Consider the following 18,248-nt stretch of genomic DNA (forward strand, 5'->3'; position numbering starts at 1 on the left):
GTTGTAGGTGATCGTTTAACTGAAGGCTGCTGATGAAAATTGCCTGAATGAAAATTGTTGCTTGCTCTATTTTTGTTTTCTTCTACCTTCAATCATAATTTTTGAACATCTCCCAGCTGCCAGTATGATAGTAATTGCACAACATTGTTAATAATGGGCTTCAGGCCCCTCAGGTACCGGGCTATAGTGTGTTTTTGTGGCTCCATTAGCTCACACTTCATTTGCAATTCGTCGAACTGTGCTGTGAACTCCTCGTCAAAAAGGTCTCTCTGCCGTAGGTGGTGGATTCTCAGAAACATGTCTTGTAGTAATTAGGTTGAAGGCATTTCCTCTTCATTGTTTTCTTTATCTTTTCCCCCTTTGTAATCTTACCATTGCCTTCTTTTTTTCTCTCTCTGTAATTTTTCCCACCACAAAGAGATACTCTCTTTCAGCTTGATGACTGCTAATTTCATTCGCTTATCCTCCGACACCTCCTTATGTTTGAAGATTCGTTCAACAGATTGCAACCAATTAATAAACTCATCTTGATTCATGACTCCATCAATCTCTGGCAGATCGATTTTCATGCTGAAGTCCCTTTTTCCATCATGTATTGGCTCCTCTCTCAACCCCCTCTAATATTGAATTTCGAAATGTCGTGGTCGGTATTCTCATTCTTGATATCTTCCATGTGGAACAGATTTAGATCTTTGTCCCTATCTCCTTTTCGATTCTCTAGATCATGGTCAAGAGTAATCTCCCCTCGGCGTTCCATCATCAATTTCCGTAAGCCTTTGTTGAAGTTTTCAGATCTCCCTCTGTATCTCTTCCCGGGTAGGTTTCAACATGTATCTCCGGGGTGGCATGATTAAGATTTGGGTTTGGAAGGGGTGATTGAGGATAGCAAAAGAAAATAAATTTGGTGGAGGGGTAAGGCAGATGCTTGAAAACCCTATAATAGAAATAGGGTTATGCTAGCTCTGATGTTAAATGATACCAAAAATAAGCAAATCTGAGTATTATTGCTAGAATTCAAAAAGAAACACAAGGGTTCATAAAACTAGAAATTAATTGACATGAATATAAACATGACTAGGTTGAGGGCGAAAAAGATGGACTCGGGATGGACAACAGGTGTGGGTGATTTGAGCGGCAATAATAGTAAGTAAATGGAGGCAGGGGAGGGAATACGATAGCAGAGAGAATAGGCAGGGGGACCCTGACAACACGAGGAAGGAGTAAGAAGGTCGGGCGACAACAAAACTGGCGCATAAGGATTCTGACGGTAGAAGGGAAGGCCTGGGTGTGGTTGGCGCAGCAGCGGTGAGGCGCAGACAAGCTATACGATAGCAAGGAAGTTCTATGTCGGGTGAGCGACAACAGTGTGATGCGCAGGAAGTTGGACGACAGCAGGAAGGGCGCTGGGATGTTGGACGACAACAGGGAAGAAGGTTTATGGCATGAGCTTGATGAGATAAACCCCGCCTCGGAGCAAGATACAACCATAGCACCACTTGTCCTCGAATACATCTCTAACAAGGGAAAAAAAAACACTTGATGATAAGAACTCTGAAATCAGAACAAAACACAACTGAAGCCTAAAGCACAAGCAACCTATAAATAGAGAAAAAGGAAATAGAAAAAGAGGGGAAAGGAAGTGGTAGTTCTTGCCCCTTGAAAACAATAGAGTTGTCCAGCTGGAGGCTGGGTTGCAATCTTTGTTGAATTGGTTGACCGGTTTAGCAGGCCAAGTCATGCTTCACAACCATTAATTGAAACTTATTCTTTTTCCCTCTCCTTCTTATCATCTTATTCCTCTCTTTTTTTCACCCATTTCCTGCTAATGTCCCTTACCAATGCCACAAACCAATTTCATAAACTCCGACACTAGCTTGCCTCCCTCTGCAACAAATGGAAATGAAAAAGTGCACCGATTCGTGATAAATATTAAAATGGAAACATGAGAGGAATGAATGGATTAACACAAAAATAAGATTCCCTCTTACTGATTTCTTCTCGGAGTTTGGAGTCGCAAGCTATGACTATCTGTTGTGCGCACAAATTGTGCCTGCTATAGGGACCCGAGTCGCGGGAGCTGTAGACGAGCGAAACCGAGAATAGAGGATAAGGAATGAGAGGAAATACGTCATATAACGTGATCCCAAATCAATCCCCTCCATGTGATCGAATCAAGGTACAACATGCCGTGAAAAATGTAGAACAGTCTATGGCTACATTAATGATGTGGGAGAATAGGAATTTATTAGGATCAATGAAAATTATTTAAAATTTAGAACTTCATTATTTTATATCTTCCGAGCCGTTTAAAATTCATGCTTGGTACTGTACATCTAATTGATTGATTCGATGTGTAAAATTTTATAAAATTGCTTCGTTCAAATTCCGAGGAATGAAAAACTTGGGATATACCTTAAAATTTCTTAAAATTGTGTTACACAGTCAAACAAAATATAAATAGACATAGGGCAAAGAGGAGTGAATCCCGCTTAAAATAGGAGGGAATGACATGCTTGGAAGGACCGACCAGTCCCTCCCTTGCCTGGACTGAACTGTTCTAGGGCAGATGCGTGACCTATCGTGCCTTGGGCAAATGACGCTCCGCATCACAAGAAATTCAAAAATAGAAGTTCAAAGAAGAAATAGGTAGTAAGTGAGGTAGATTATCTTTAACAAGAACATTAAACTTGTTATTAAATGAAATTTGAAAATTTTGCTTTCTCATGCTTGCTTTAATTTATTGATGTTTGCTCTTTACTCTTAAAATGTTTCAGCATACATAAAATTAGTTTATAAGCAGTATGGTCTTTTTTTGCCTGTCACTTTGCTTGAGCAGTATCAACTAGTTCTTTGGGTATTGGACAACCATTACTTTGAGAGTTCTTAGTGCTTTTTGCAACACTAAGAATATTATCATATCTTATTAATAGTAATTCTTGTAAGGTGATTGTAGGTATTATAGTAGTTTTAACATTTTCCTTTTCTGAGAATTTATTTTAGTGCAGGTGGTTACACAGTTTCTTAAACTGGAGGCATTACTTGATGACAAGGTTGGTAAGGAGATCGAGCTACAGATCGAAAGGGGTGGAGTCTTATTGGTAGTAAAATTAACGGTAAACTCAATGTTTTGTATAACTATATTCTGATTAATGAACATTTGAGTACTATTTTCTTTTATCATTAGTGCTGTAAACGGCCTAACATGTATGAATTGACCTTTTATTCACCTTGATTAATTAATTATTGAGCTGAAACTAATGGTCTGAAATTTAGTAACAGGGTAAATATCTTAACTTTTTTTTACTCTTGTTGTCCCTCCGAATACAACAATTTGATAACCATGGAATGCTTCAATAAATTTATATTTGTTTTTGAATTTAATTATACAGGAAAAAGATTTGTTATTTTAACATGATAAGGTCTTTTGAAAATCACATAAAATAAAACAAATATTTTCTATGATGTATACAAATATTTGATGCTTTTTAATAGTGAGATGTATTGGTAAAATAATACTTGTAAATATACATATGTTAAAAATATATGTATGTCTACTCATTTATATTTCTATATATTGAGAACTTATTGAGACAAAACAAAATCATCGTGGTTCTTGTTTGTGGTTGACTCATTTAATGGACTGAAAAAAATTGTTCAAGCTCGGCTGACTGGTTTATTGAATGAGCAGGGCTTGAACAATTTTTGAGCCAAACAACTATTGAGCCGAATACGCGATGTTTGTAAAGAAGTTTTTTGTTTGACAGTACTATTAGCTATATCTGCAAAAAATAAAGGGTGCATGTTTATGATGCAATACGCTTTTGAACTTCAAATTTATTAATTTTTCTGAATGTTTATGCTACGTGGTGTTACCCTGACTTGTTTTACTTCAGGTTGAGGATTTGCATTCCATAACTCCAAATTATTTCTTGGAGGTTAGTGGCGCTGTTCTACACCCGCTTTCCTATCAGCAGGTATGGTGCATACCTTAGTAGTTAGTGTTAAGTAACACTTTATTCAGTGTTTTACTTGAACCTAGTTAATGCTATTGAGATTGTTATTTTTTGACATGTGCAATAAAATTGTCTTTTGCACAATTTCAATCCATTAATGGGCATACTAACTAACAAGTGTATTCATATGAATTGGCAATTCCCACGATTAGTTGGTTTCTTTGTAAAAATGATGGAACTAGGAACATGCATGTTTATTTTTTGCAATATTGGAAAACTTTGATTTGGCAAACGGAACAGCACAAATTATCTTCCTTCTTTACATGGTCTTACATATCATGTAGAAACGATCAGGTATCATACAACTCAAATGATTGAGTGATTTTCTCAATCAGATTTATCCTGTTGAGAAAAAATAATGATTTTCTTAAACTTTAAATATTCATAACCTTACTAATTAGTTATACCTATATTTAGCACTAATTTTCTAGTAATATTTGACACAGTAGTTAATAACTATTTTAATACCTCTCACTTTTATCTTTCCATAAATTGGTGTCCTTTCTGTCAAGTACTGTAATTAACCAGAAGGAAATTGATAATTTTGTTGCATCATTGCCTTTGTAAATGTCTGTAATCTAAAGGTTTGTAGGGATATGAAATATGAGTATCTAAAGTTTCCTCAAAGTGGAATGTAACTTAAATGTATTTTATTTGCTCATGATAAACTGGATTAGCAATAATTTGATGCTAGTTATGCTGTCTGCTTGTAGAGGAGTGGGACTATTCTACAGAATGCTAAGCTCAGATAGAGTCCACGAAGTTAGATAATCAGCAAACCTGTTGTAGATACCAAGTGGCATTACAATGATTAGACGATTTAAACATACATGGCTACTTTTCACATTTCCTCTCCATTAAAAAAAAACCCCTAGGAACATACACAGTTAGTAAATGAGCATCGAATATCAAGACACCTGATCACATGATGAAGAATTAAGTGGGAAAAATGAGCCACGATTTGGTGCCTTCATGAGATATTGTTGAATAATTCCTGGAATATAGCTAAATATAAGTGATAATGATTTTGCATAGATTAATTTGTTGAATTGTGAAGTAAATATTTGATTGTTTAATTGTCAAATGGTTTAAGCAGCCTACTAATTGTCTGAATGTAGTGGGTTTAAGAAGATTGCCTTCTCCACTATGATACTTCTTTTACTTGTGAAGGAGTGCTAGCCTTAGAGTATTGTGGAGGCCAATAGAAGTAATAAGATTTTATGCATACTTATGTTGGTTTAAGAAAGTATGAGGGACATTACTCTGAACCTTCAAATCTAAGAAGCACACCAAGATTTATGATTTGAAATGTGGCTAGAAGATAGTGATTAATTAAGGTCAATTATATCCGATAATGAAAATGCCATGAATATAAATCTAAAGAATGTTTGAGGTCTTTCTAAAGAATTAATGATGGATCATACTGAACTATTTACAAGAGAAATTTGGTAGGGTTGACTGGAAGTTATTACAGTGCACACAAGTAGCCTGTTTTATTATCTATATGGAAGATCTGCGTCTGCTTGCTTTTGAAGGAGAAGATGCAGGAATACTTATTCTTGAGATCACATTGAAGAAAGACATTTTAAACATCCATTTGGTGAAGTGGCCATCCTTGTGAAACAGTGATTGAGATAATTATTCACTTTGTGAATGTTTTTGCTACAAGTAAAAGTTTCATCGTAATTAGTTCTTTATTCTTATTTATCACAAGGACAATCAACTGTGCTTTATAGCGATTTAGGATATCATCAGAGCAACATTTGATCAAGTAGACCATTTATATCTTATGGCTATATTATTTGAAGGACACTAAACAATCTCCCATGTATTATCCTGAAGAGCTTGAACTTCTTTAGCCACAGGCTCGTATGTATTATCCTGAAGAGCTTGAACTTCTTTAGCCATAGACTCGTTTCAAACAATTATGTTCATTAGCCTCTGAATAGCTTGAAGGAATATGAATTGAGGTCAATGTAGTGTAGAAGTTACATCTATTTGGAGGATAATAGATTCTGGAAAATCAATTCGCATAGGCTTGGATGGTAGGTTTAGCTTATGAAGGGCTATAGTTGGACATTTTCTTTCATGTATAGTTCAGGTTTGAATCTTTCATGACATGGATTCTGTTCATTAAATTAGAAAGCTATGAAGGGGCAGAGTTAGGACTTTTTATTTCATGCCATAATTTTGGTTTGAATCTTTCATGACTAGAAAATTTCTCCTTAAAATTAGTAGAGAATAAAAACTGATGTTTAAAACATATTACATGAAGAGAGATTTTTATTTTTTTTGGAGCTTTTGCCATAGTTGTCACTCCCCAACTGACCTCCCTTTAATGGTTCGTTGAGGTGCAACAAATGTGGACAATTTGACCGGATTCAATTTTCATTAACTATAGTTCTTACTTGTAGAATCAATTTGCCGGATTCAGGAATGCGAGATGGGATTGCGGTATTTAACTCGCTGCGTCGCTTTCCCTTTTCCTAGTCATTGGATTAAGTCAAGCCCTTGCATGCTTGTGTAAGTGTGGAAGGAGTCGGCTGGGAACATTAAGAGAGCTTTCATAGATGGGGAAGAAAAGATGGAATTAAGAGAGATGGATGAAGAGAGATTTAGAGACTAAATAGATACAGTTTGACAAAGCGAGATAGAGGGAGAAAGTGGAGATTGAGAAAGGGGTAGAGGTTACCGGTTTTGTAGTTAGTGGGCTGGCTGGAATTATGAAGGAATTGGTGACGTCTTGAATTGTTTATGAGGTGAAAATTGTTGATCTTGCCGGTAGCGATGATTGAAGAAGATAATTGGCTAGAAGTGTTGATCGGAGAAATTATTAGGAGGCTGAGTGTTAGTATTTTCGGTTTTTAAATGGTAACGAGTTGGTAAGTGTAGTTTGCTGGAACAATATATTTTAATGAGAGATTGTCATGAGTGAGAGAGAAATATGGTGGTGGCAATTTTAGGAAGTGAGGTGCTGCAAATATTTAAGCACTTGTTGATGAGTGAGAGTGACAGGTTAAAGGAGGCAATTCGATGCTGTGAGCCAAGTGAGAAAGGGTGATTTGCTGAACAAGGATCTTGAGAATGGAACAATATTTTGATTAATTATGCATATTTCTAACCATAAATTTCAAGTAATGATTAATACAATAATTAATGCCTATTTTAATATATATCATTTTGATATGAGATGCATTGATGATAGTGTACAAAGCTATTGTGAATGTTTAAGCTCTACAAAATTAAAGAAACTGGGGATTTTTATTTTGCATGATTATCAATAGATATCCACGTTCATGTTAATAGTGAACTTTCAATAGCTTCAGTTTGATATAAGCATTTCACAATTTTCTGTAAATAATGGAAATAGTTCAATTATTAATTGATGGGATTATATTTCCTTGCTCTTTAAATAATGGAAAGGGTGATTATTAGCTATGGTGGGATAAAATTTATTTTCTTTTACGCAGGCTCGAAATTTTCGTTTCAGAGCTGGTGTTGTTTATGTTGCAGAGCCAGGGTGAGTACAACTATTGAAAATATTTAATTGCTTTGTTTTCTAGAGGTATGAGATTTACAGTTTTCAAATATTCTGAAAAAGCTTGGTTTTAAGCAGTACAAGAAATTTGTGTAGAGTTAACAACATCCATCATTACATAAGAATGAACGAAAATAAGAAAAAAAAGTTTGATCATGAATAAATATGTTAATGCTAATAATAAGGTTCATTATTTTATATTTTAAGTTCGTGGAAAACATTGTTCTAGAATGTCAGTTTGCCTTTTACTAAACCATACTTCCATTTTGCTTTTCCTTTCTTGAAATGTGTTTATGACTTGTGAAGAACTAAAGTTCTTAGTGTGATGGTGTCGTCAACAATAACAAACCAGAAAATAACAATATATAAATAATTCCACAAGTAAAAACTTACTTAGAAATAAGAAAAAATAGGAAATAAACCAAATTAAAAAATATGCTGTAATCGAAAATCAGGCCACCCTCGTTTGGAACTCGCGATCGCAGCCTACTCGATTCCACATGATGTTGAATTCCGCCATTCGAGATAAAGGATCCCCTGCAATACGAAATCGGGGATTTGTAATCCTATAATTTCTATTGACGCTTCCCCATCATTCTCCCTAGTAAGGATAGACTTCTTCCTCTTCTTTGGAAAGTCCTGAATCCCACTATCGGATGCATTTTCCGACAAATTATCTAAGGAGATTTCCAACGTTATGGTTCACTCTTTCTATTTGATCATTTGTCAGTGGATGCACTGTTGAACTAAAGTAGAATTTAAATCCCAACTTACTTCACAGGGTCTTTCGAAAATTGATCGAAAACTCCTCATTTCTATTTGAAGTGATGACATGGTTAACTTCTCTCAATGGTGCCAACCTAGGGAGTAAATTGAAGGTCAGAGAGTCCTGAAACTCTCTCTAGCGTGGGTCGCACTGCCTCAAATATTGCCTCTTCCATGACATTGTTTTCGAGCATCACCAAGGGTAGTTTCCCTCTTTTGGCTTGTAGAAATGTGGGATGAGCCACTAAATTTTCTCTCTGCTGGAGTACCCATGACGACCGGCGCTTTCAACGACAAAATTATAATATTCTTATCTTAATAAGTGAGTAGGTGTTTTTATGACCATCATAAAGTGTACCCGTTATATTGTCAAGGCTGGCCTAAAAGAATGTGTCACACATCCTAGACCCTATATCACACCAAATTTGATCATGCAGCTTCTTGCTTAGAAAACTCCACAAGATTTCTCCTATCAATACTAATTTTACTTCATTTCTTTAAGGTCAAAGAATATGACTGAGAATGTTTTCGAGTTATGAGGCTCAATTTTTCTACCAGTTGTGGAGGCCACATTTTCAGAACTACCTCCATCTATAATGAGGCTGGACATTTTTCCCTTCACGACGCAATGATTTTGAAATATACTATAGTGGAACCACGATTGCTATCTAGTCGGCTTTGTCCGAAAGACTTAGCGGATTACATGTATCTCACCCTCATCTGCAGATAGCTAGTACTCCTCTTGATTTTCTTCTTCTAGGTCTTTACCCTCTGCCTCCTCTACGATTCCCTACTCAGTGTAAGATATCATTCTCTTGTTTGGGCAATTTGATTCAATGTGCTCAAAATCATGAGACTTGAAGCACTTCTTGGTTGACTCATATTTCACAATGCTAGAAATCTTCACATTTTTCCTCTAGCGAGGCACGTTGGGATGCACCAATGTGTGTATTGCTGCCTTATCATAATTGAATTCTGCTTATATGGTATGACAGTCAGTTGGTGATGCTTTTTCACCTTCAATGCCAGGGTCTGTACATCAATTAGGGACCAATATGTCTGCAATTGAACCACATTACTAATAGATGATGCCAGTTTTCTAAGATATTTTGTTACTGTGTATTCCTATGGTTGTTCCAACTTACATTTTAGCTTGATTTGATCAAAGTCAATTGAGTACTCCATAGAAGAATTTCTTTGGCTCAGATAGTTGAGTTTTATGAAATATCATGTCGGTAGTGTGTGGGAAGGTATTTGTGTTTCACCTCTTTTTTCAACTTAGATCATGTGGTGATTTTACTCTTCTTTTCTTGTTGCTGAATTTGCTTCAGATCCTCTCACAATAATGAAACTTTTTTCTGAGCTTAATGACTGCCAATTTAACTCTCTTATCTTAAGGAATATCCTTATACTAAAAAATTCACTCCAATTTTTGATGCTACTCGATAAACTTGTTTAGATTCATGAGACCATTGAAATTTGGTAATTCCACATTTACTCCATGATTCTAGCTTCTCTGATATTATATGTCATATTGTCAAGGTATTGATTCTTTGTCATTGAAAATGCCCCGATGGAATAGATTTACTATTCTCTCTTCTAATAAACCGCCCTTCCTATCTTTGACTGTATCAACCCAAAATTTTTGGATAATCACTATTCTTTCTTCTAAAATACCTAATTTTTGATAACTTAGTTCGTCTACTCGAGCAAATATCTTTTTTTAAGCCTAATCATCAGCCTCTTACCTTTGGCCACCCCAAAACTACACTTCTTATCCTGATCAAAACCTTAATTGAGAGAAAGAGACTACGTCAGTAAGAAAAAAAAAACACTCACATGGGTGTTCAAGAGCTTATAATGGAAGATATACAGATAGAGTGCAACACAAGCTTGCTAAATTTGAAAGAAAACAACTCGGAGAAGTCACACAACCATAATAGTAGTTTCGCTAAATTAAGCGAAGGAAGCTAATGTCTACCTCCAAGAAATATCTGGTGATGTAAAATTAAAAGCATAATAGTTTATCATTGAATATCAAATAAGAGACAATGAATTTGCGATAAAGACTAACTTATTGGATTTTGATGGTCATATTGATCTAGACAAGTTTATTAAATGGCTCTAGACCATAGATCAAATTATTAAGTACGAAGATTTCCCATAAGAAAGAATAGCCAAATTGACAACCATCAAACTCAAGAAGAGCGGGGAAGATCCGAAGTGTCTCTGGTAGCGAGAAAGGATGGCCAAAATCAGTTCGTGGTCTAGAATGAAGAGCAAGATTTGACACCAATATTCTTTGCTTTATCAGTAGAATATCTACACCAATGATATTGTGGAGAAGCATATATGAATAACTCATGCTTAAATGTGAGTTGATGAAGCTAGAGGAGCAAATAATGCTGAGATAATTTGGTGTGTTGAAGCCATCGATTGACAGTGTGGTATAATTGCTGTCATATTGGTCCTTATTCAATGTACATACTCTAGTTTTGAAGGTTGAGTAGCAATAGCATCACCAAGGTCCCTCAACACTTTGTAGGCAGGGCTTGTGCTTAGCCTCAAGCTACATGATTTTACCTGTTAGAGTACCCAAGGCATTCTTTATGAGGAGAAATCATCCCGAAGTGGATAAAAGGTGAGGGGGGACTAGCAACCCCCAAATTCTTCGCAGTCATGAAATACTTCTTGTCATGACTTATGATTTCAGGCACATAAGAATTGATTGCCCAAATGTGAGTGATTCTTTTTCAACGAGTGGAGAGCAATGTAAGAACTGAAAAATGACATTGGGACATAGGAGAAAATAAGAATGTAAGGTAGGAGTATCAACTTCTCATCAATGAGAAAGAGAGATGTTGGTTCGACGAATCTTTCAGATTTAGTCCAAGTGAATGACAGTGGCTCCGCACATTTCATCATGGCTACATGAACACGTTGTTTCATCAAGGATGGAAACATATCTTACTCTTATCTTGGAAGGAGTTCAAGTTAATAGGCATTCACAATAGAGTTTGATATTGTAGTGCCATGCATTATTTTTCTGCAAGCCTTGCAAGGAGCACCATTAAAACTAGCATTGGTGGCCCTAGAAGGTAATGATTACGAGTAGTTGATACTTGAATGTGTATACCCACTATTGAAGGAATTTTGAGATGTTTTGACTGATAGTCTAGCCATTATATTGCTACCTCTCCCAAACTGACCTGCCTATCAGTTGCGTCAGGTAGAGTACGAGAAGTTGTAGGAGCAGGTTATAAACTTGTGGCTAGATGTTTAGTTTATGAGGGTATTAGTTAGTATTTAGTCTCAACTTTGATTGTGCCTTAGAAGGATGACTCTTGGTGAATGTGTATTGATAGTTGGGTTGTAAACAAAATTAATATCAATTTATGATTTCCTATTTCATGGGTGTATGATTTGTTAGAGTAATTGCATGGAGCCAACAACTCAAAAATCGCTATGCATGGTAGCTATCACGCGATCAAGATGTGATGAGGAGAATAGTAGAGGATAGCTTTCAGGACTCAAGACGAATTCTACTAGTAGACAATTATGTCCTTTAACTTGTCCATATCCCAAGCGCTTATATGCGGCGAATGAACTGGGTTTTTTGAGTATTTAGCGAAAAATTCATGTTTCATAGTATTTTTCGAAGAATTCATGTTTCTTTGTATTAATGATATCTTGATATACAATTGTATTATAGTGGATTATTTACAACAATTACATGAGATTTTTCAGATGTTTCTAGTGGCCCAATTATATGTTCTTCGCAAGAAGTATCATTTCCTGACTGCACATACTTCCTTGGATAGTTGTATTTGCTTCTGACATTGAGATGGATTCAACTAAGATCTAGGCCTTGAACTGGTCTTGTTTGCACTCATTCACTGAGATACACCAATTCCATAAACTGAAATATTTTTATTTGAGATTTATTAAAATATTTAGTTTTATAGCGACACCCTTGACTAAGTTTCTTAAGACAATTAAATTGACTTGGTCAGGTAAAACACTTGTTAGTTTTAATGTTTTGAAGAAACATGTTACGTAGGCCCTTCTTCCATTTCTTCTATATTTTAATCAGGTGTTTTTGGTGGAGTGTGGCACTTATAATGTGGGAATTAGAGCTCTGATGAGTGAAAGCGAACACCTTATTATATTTTTTAGTTAGAAGTTATATGATTTAATACGAAAGTACTTAACCTATGACAAGGGATTTTATGACTACATGAGAGGTCCTAGTCACCAGAGTCACATTTGTTAACAAGTGAGTTGACTCTTTACACTGAAGTAACACTCCTCTTGCCATTGGAGAATGACATGAGTGTCCACATCTTTCGAATGGAAGGGACAAACCTTAGCCCATAATCGGTAAAACTTGGTTCTTTAATATATGCCTGGTTTAGGGGTTATTGCTCCTTTTGAGTTGGCCATCCTGCAAGGATTATTGGTGCTTTATTTAAATTATTATTAGAGTATCTTTGCATGCGCTCGCGCATATTACATTACAATTATACACATATATGTATATTAGAGCCTGATTTACACTAGTTGGAAAATTCCAATTAGGTTGCCCTAAGATGAAGATCATCAGGAGTGTTTTTGAAGATTTCAAACTGGTTGGGGATTGACAGGTAGGTCATTTCGACGGAAGACATGTTATGATACAGCTGAGCACAGAAGATGATTACGCGAGGATTTTCTCAAAGGAATTCATTACAATTGAGGGCAAACATATGAAATTTCTCAAATGAATCACCAATTTTGATCCCAGTCAAGAGCCCCCAATTGCACCTATCTGGTTCGCATTACCTAAACTCAAGCTTCATTTCTTTGACCTACCTATCTTATATGCAATTGAGACTATTCTTGGAAAATCTTTGCAGGTAGACTTACCTACAGTTCATTTCTCAAAATCCTCTATTGCAAGAATTTTGAATGAACGAGATATTACACTACCAGATGTAGAAGAAGTCTGACTTGGATCTGCTCATAATAGTTATTGGTAAAAAATCATTATGAAACAAAAATCATACTACTGTAAGCACTGCAAGATGCTTGGACACCCGCAGGAGAAATGTTTCAGATTGCACCCATAGTTGAGAACCAATAGTCAAAAGCAAGAACACACTATTAGTGCACCCCATGTGCCTGAACGCGCTCTCAGCAAATTTGATGACAGCCAACCTGAAAGAAAATCACCACAAGACTGAAGTTGGTGTTTGCCCCTGGGATCCCTTTGGACCATACTACAACGGATAATGTTCGAACTGAAAATCTGGAAGTCTCGCGGCTCCTATTCAGGAAGCATCAGATGTAGAGGTAACGATTCACACTTCACATACACTGGAACCTATCGCGGGGGCAATGACTTTCTTTCCTCCTATTGCGGTGCTAACATCAAATCAGATCGAGAATCACATGAGCCAGTCTTCAGATGAAGAATGACAAGTTTACACTTCTCGGCGGAAGAAGGCTGGGGGCTCACTCCAACATGGAAACTTAATGGATGATACTTTTTGTCTCCTGGCAATAGCACGACTATTCAAAGTTTGTTATCTGGTTCCACTCCTAAAACTAGAGGAAGAGTCAAGGACAAAACTGTCTCGTCCCTAGCTACTTGTTTTCTGCATGTTTTAAATTTGTTTTACATTTTATTGAGTCTATATGTATCTCTTGTTAGAGTATTACTGTACTTCTTCGTATGGTAGGATGCCTTTTTTGGGCTCTTTCCATACAACATTTATGTATCCTTTTCTATTTCAATAAAATCAGCCCTTTGACTTTTCATTATTTAAAAAAAAAAATGTATATTAGAGCCTGATTTAGGAACTTTTGATTTTGTGTATGAATTTTGAGACTTTTTCTCTAATTCTTTCCTTTTGAGAGTGCTATATCCTTGCCCTTACTAGTGGTGTAATTGTATCTCTCTGATTTCCAAGCCGCCGACTCTCTTCTCCTTCTTTTTCTGCCTCCCAGAAACAGCCAACTATTCTTTTCCTTCTCAATTTCTATTAATTACAGGTCATATTCGGAATCCCCCCACTTACAAATTTTCTTGCCCTCCATCCTATCAAACACCATCTTTGGGTAACCCTAGATCATTGTCATATAGGCCTGCAGTGTTTGTATTTGATGTTATTTTGATTACTTGAACTCATGTTTAGGGGATACTATGGTGGTCCGCTTTTTGTTATGCCAACTTTTCATAATGTTAATATTGTGTTGCGGACATCCTGTGTTTATTTTGGACTGGGATGGCATTTGGCATGCCCATTGTTATTTTAACCAGGCTATGTTCGAAATAATCACTCATAGTATTCATTTCCTCCTATTTATCTTTTTTGTTACTTTTTCGATAGCTCTCACATTAATTTTCTCTATAGCTACTTCGAGGAATGTTATAATATTTATATATTTATTTAAATTTAGTTTTTAATGTGGCCATTGAAGGCCAGAGTTGAGACAGTAATTTTTTTTCTATGCGATCAAATTATTAATAGAAACTTAGCTAGGTATATGTTGCACAACTAAATAAATTGGAATTAAAAATATTTTTTCAACATCAAAAGGAACTCCGTAACATAAAGATTGTTAAAGGATTCCTTCAAGTTGCCTAATTTTTAAACTGGCTTTTACTAAGAACTTTAGAAAGAAACTCGTAAATAATATATATATATATATATATTTTTAATTTCTTCTAAAATTTTAGAGATAATACCTCATGTTGTTTTATCTATTGACAAGGCAAAACAAGTATAATAAATAACGTAATAACAGTAATGAAATCTAATAGTGTAAATAACTAGCCTTACAGCCAATGTTAGAATTGAAAAATGGTAAGAAGTGTGCCAAAAAATATAAAATGTTATATCAACATGACAAGGTGTAGAAGTTTAAGGAGAAAAGTGTCAGGGTACTATTTTTATTGCTGAAGGTGTAGATCGCCATAATTAGATGATTTAAAAAAAAAAAACAGGAAAAGGGTTATTGTGAGGGAGAAACAAAATTGAGACAAAATAATGATAGATTAGCCTTTTATAACATAAATCTGGATAATATATCTGACAAATGGAAGAATAAGAAAAAGTTTCAATTGGGAATTGCTTGAAATAAAACAAAATGCTCTTGTTCGATGCCTGTTGCCTAAAATTTATGTATTTTTTACAAATATATAATTAATCATGTTTTCAAGTTTTTCATATATCTTAATTGCTTGTTACTCATCAACATGTTTGTATCTGTCTTACAATTGTACAGGTTGTGGCTTATGACTTAGTGTGTTTTGATTAGTTTATAATCAATAGTTAAACTTCAGGTATATGCTCTCTCGTGCCGGCGTCCCTCGCCATTCCATTATAAATAAGTTTGCTGGAGAAGCAATTTCAAAAGTAGAAGATCTGATTGAAGTTCTTTCTAAATTGTCAAGAGGTGCCCGAGTGCCTTTGGATTATGTAAGCTATTTAGATCGTCATAGAAACAAGGTAGACACCTTTTCTAATTCTATACTAATAGGTTAGGTTATAACTTGCAATTTTAAATTATGTTTTTATTAGCAATGAGATGATAAAGTTGAATTTCTTTCTATCATCACGTTGGAATAACACGTTCGGCTTTGGGCTTAGATTCTCTTGCAATTTTACCTTTCGAGCGAGGCCGATTAGCTGTGGGCTTATACTAATTAGCTGTCAATGATCAATGTACACAATTTCTTTATTTTTTATATTTTTCTTGTTGTCTTTCATTTCATATTTATCTTTTTCTTTCATTTTTTTCTTGATGTTTCTCTAATTTATATACATATATATGTATGTATATACGTGCATACATATATATGCATATACATACATATACATATACATATACATATATGGATGGATGGATGTTGTCTTAGAAGTGAGTTTTAAGTAATGTCATTTTGATTCATCAGCTAACAAGTTGATGGTATTTGGTTTGGGTTGCTCTGTAATAACTGAAAATTATGTAAATAAGTAAAAGTAATAGTAATGTTATTATTATTAGGTATTTCAAAACAATGATGTTGTTTGGAACGACAACGAAACCTCTTGACGATTCCATTTTATTGAGACGAGTGTCCCATTCAAAGCCAATAAATGAACAACAAAGAGAACGAGAGCAAGAGACAAAGAACAAAGAAAAGGAACCAGAAGAAAAAAGAAGGAAGACTTGCATGTGTAACCCCAGAGCCGTCACCGTTGCGATGGAGGATGACATTCAGTCTCTAGGCGCATAAGAAGGAAAGAGAAGATGCCTGTCAACGCTAAAGTCGAGCAAGGAAAGGCCAAACTCATGCACTCGAGAAGAAGGAAGACGACACCGCTCTGGTTGTGAAAGTGCCCATTTTTCACATACGAGAGGCTTGATTTATGTTCGGTGCGAAGGAAGAGGAAGTGCACGACCAGGACAAACAGATTTGAGACGTGGAAGGTTGGATATGGCATGTGGGCTTCATGCGGGAGGAGAGGAGTTCAAACAGGAGGGAGAAAGCGACTTGTGTGAGAAGAACCAAATCGAGCCAGTGAAGGAGAATTAGGGTTGTTTAAATTAAATTTTTTTTGTTTATTTTAAGTGAAATTTATAATAAAGTGTTAATATATGTCCTATGCCAATCAGTATAGGAAATTAATAAAAAGAAAGGATGTTTAAATTTATGAACTAATGTCACAAGAAAAAAATATTAAAATTAGGTTATTTATTAATTGGAAAAATGATTTAAATGTTAATGACTTAATATTTAAGATTATGTTTAAATTTATTTAAGTTTAATTTTCATATTATTTAGAAAATTGTTAACAATTAAATTCATAGAATTCTAAAAATTAATGAAATTCATAATATTCAAATTATGATAAGATAATTACTATCAAATTAATAGTAAATAAATAAAAAAAATTATTTGAAGAAATAAATTGTATGATTTCAAAAAAAATAATTATTTTTTTATAAGATATTAAAGGTGAAATGAAGGCAATTTATTTTTTAATAATAAAATTAACTTAGATTAAATTAATAATAATTCCTTACACATTTGATTATAGTTTTGGATTGAAGAAATGCTAATAGAACTCGTAAGCAAGGAGATCATTCGAAAGCTTGGTGATTATTCATGTTCTTATGCTATAGTAATATTTTTGTTTTTTCTAGATCAAATGCATTTACTGTTGCTAGTTATACTTATATCATTGCATACTTATGATTTATGATTCTATTAAATTCTTGTTAATATTATAGGAATGACATATGTACTCAACCTTATTTAAAGTATCATAAATATTGAATATTGTAAAAGTATATTGACAGTTGTACGAATAAGAATGAGATGACATTATTAGATAGTGATTGTTACAGCATGCTTGCATGTGCATGATTGATTATGATGAAGTTCTCGCTTTTATGATACTAACATGGGAACAATAAGATATCCGTGCACGTAAATAAAAAATGTTATTGATATTGATGTACTTTAATTAATATAAATTTAGACGACATTCCTCTCATAGTTGTATTTAAAATGATTTGGATATTGAAATAATATTGTATGATTTAATAATCATTTTAAAGGGGTTTTTATATATGGAGGTTTTCAAAGTTTGTGATATGGTACCTCATTTTTAGTGAGGTCTTAATCTCCTACTCTTAGAACCTAGGATGTAGCTTTAAGAGTTCTTATTGACCATCCTAGCGGACTAGCAATGGAGCTCACCTTCCGTAGAACTTCAAGCCACTTCTTGACTCATTTTTGTGAAGAACTCGCATGAGTGGTTCCAAACACTCAACTTCTAGTTGCAAGGGCTAAGGACCAACATGTAGAGGGCACGAAAATGAGTTCCTATAGGATCAAACAGCCTTAGGTGAACCCTTTGTGACTCGATTACTCGTGTACGCACTCACTGCACCACACA

The 18,248-nt window shown here is 34.9% G+C and overlaps 1 protein-coding gene across 1 annotated transcript in view; it reads left to right on the forward strand.

Annotated features, from left to right (window-relative positions):
• Nucleotides 1–18,248, forward strand: part of LOC110024101 (protease Do-like 7) — a 161,367-nt gene that overhangs the window by 73,105 nt on the left and 70,014 nt on the right. The window contains exons 11-14 of the mRNA XM_020723860.1: nt 3,006–3,113; nt 3,894–3,974; nt 7,484–7,533; nt 15,644–15,809. Of these exons, the coding sequence (XP_020579519.1) occupies nt 3,006–3,113; nt 3,894–3,974; nt 7,484–7,533; nt 15,644–15,809 (405 nt within the window). The remainder of the gene's footprint in view (nt 1–3,005; nt 3,114–3,893; nt 3,975–7,483; nt 7,534–15,643; nt 15,810–18,248) is intronic.

Source organism: Phalaenopsis equestris, unplaced genomic scaffold (genome assembly GCF_001263595.1).
Source record: "Phalaenopsis equestris unplaced genomic scaffold, ASM126359v1 Scaffold000246, whole genome shotgun sequence".
NCBI classification, from domain to species: domain Eukaryota; kingdom Viridiplantae; phylum Streptophyta; class Magnoliopsida; order Asparagales; family Orchidaceae; genus Phalaenopsis; species Phalaenopsis equestris.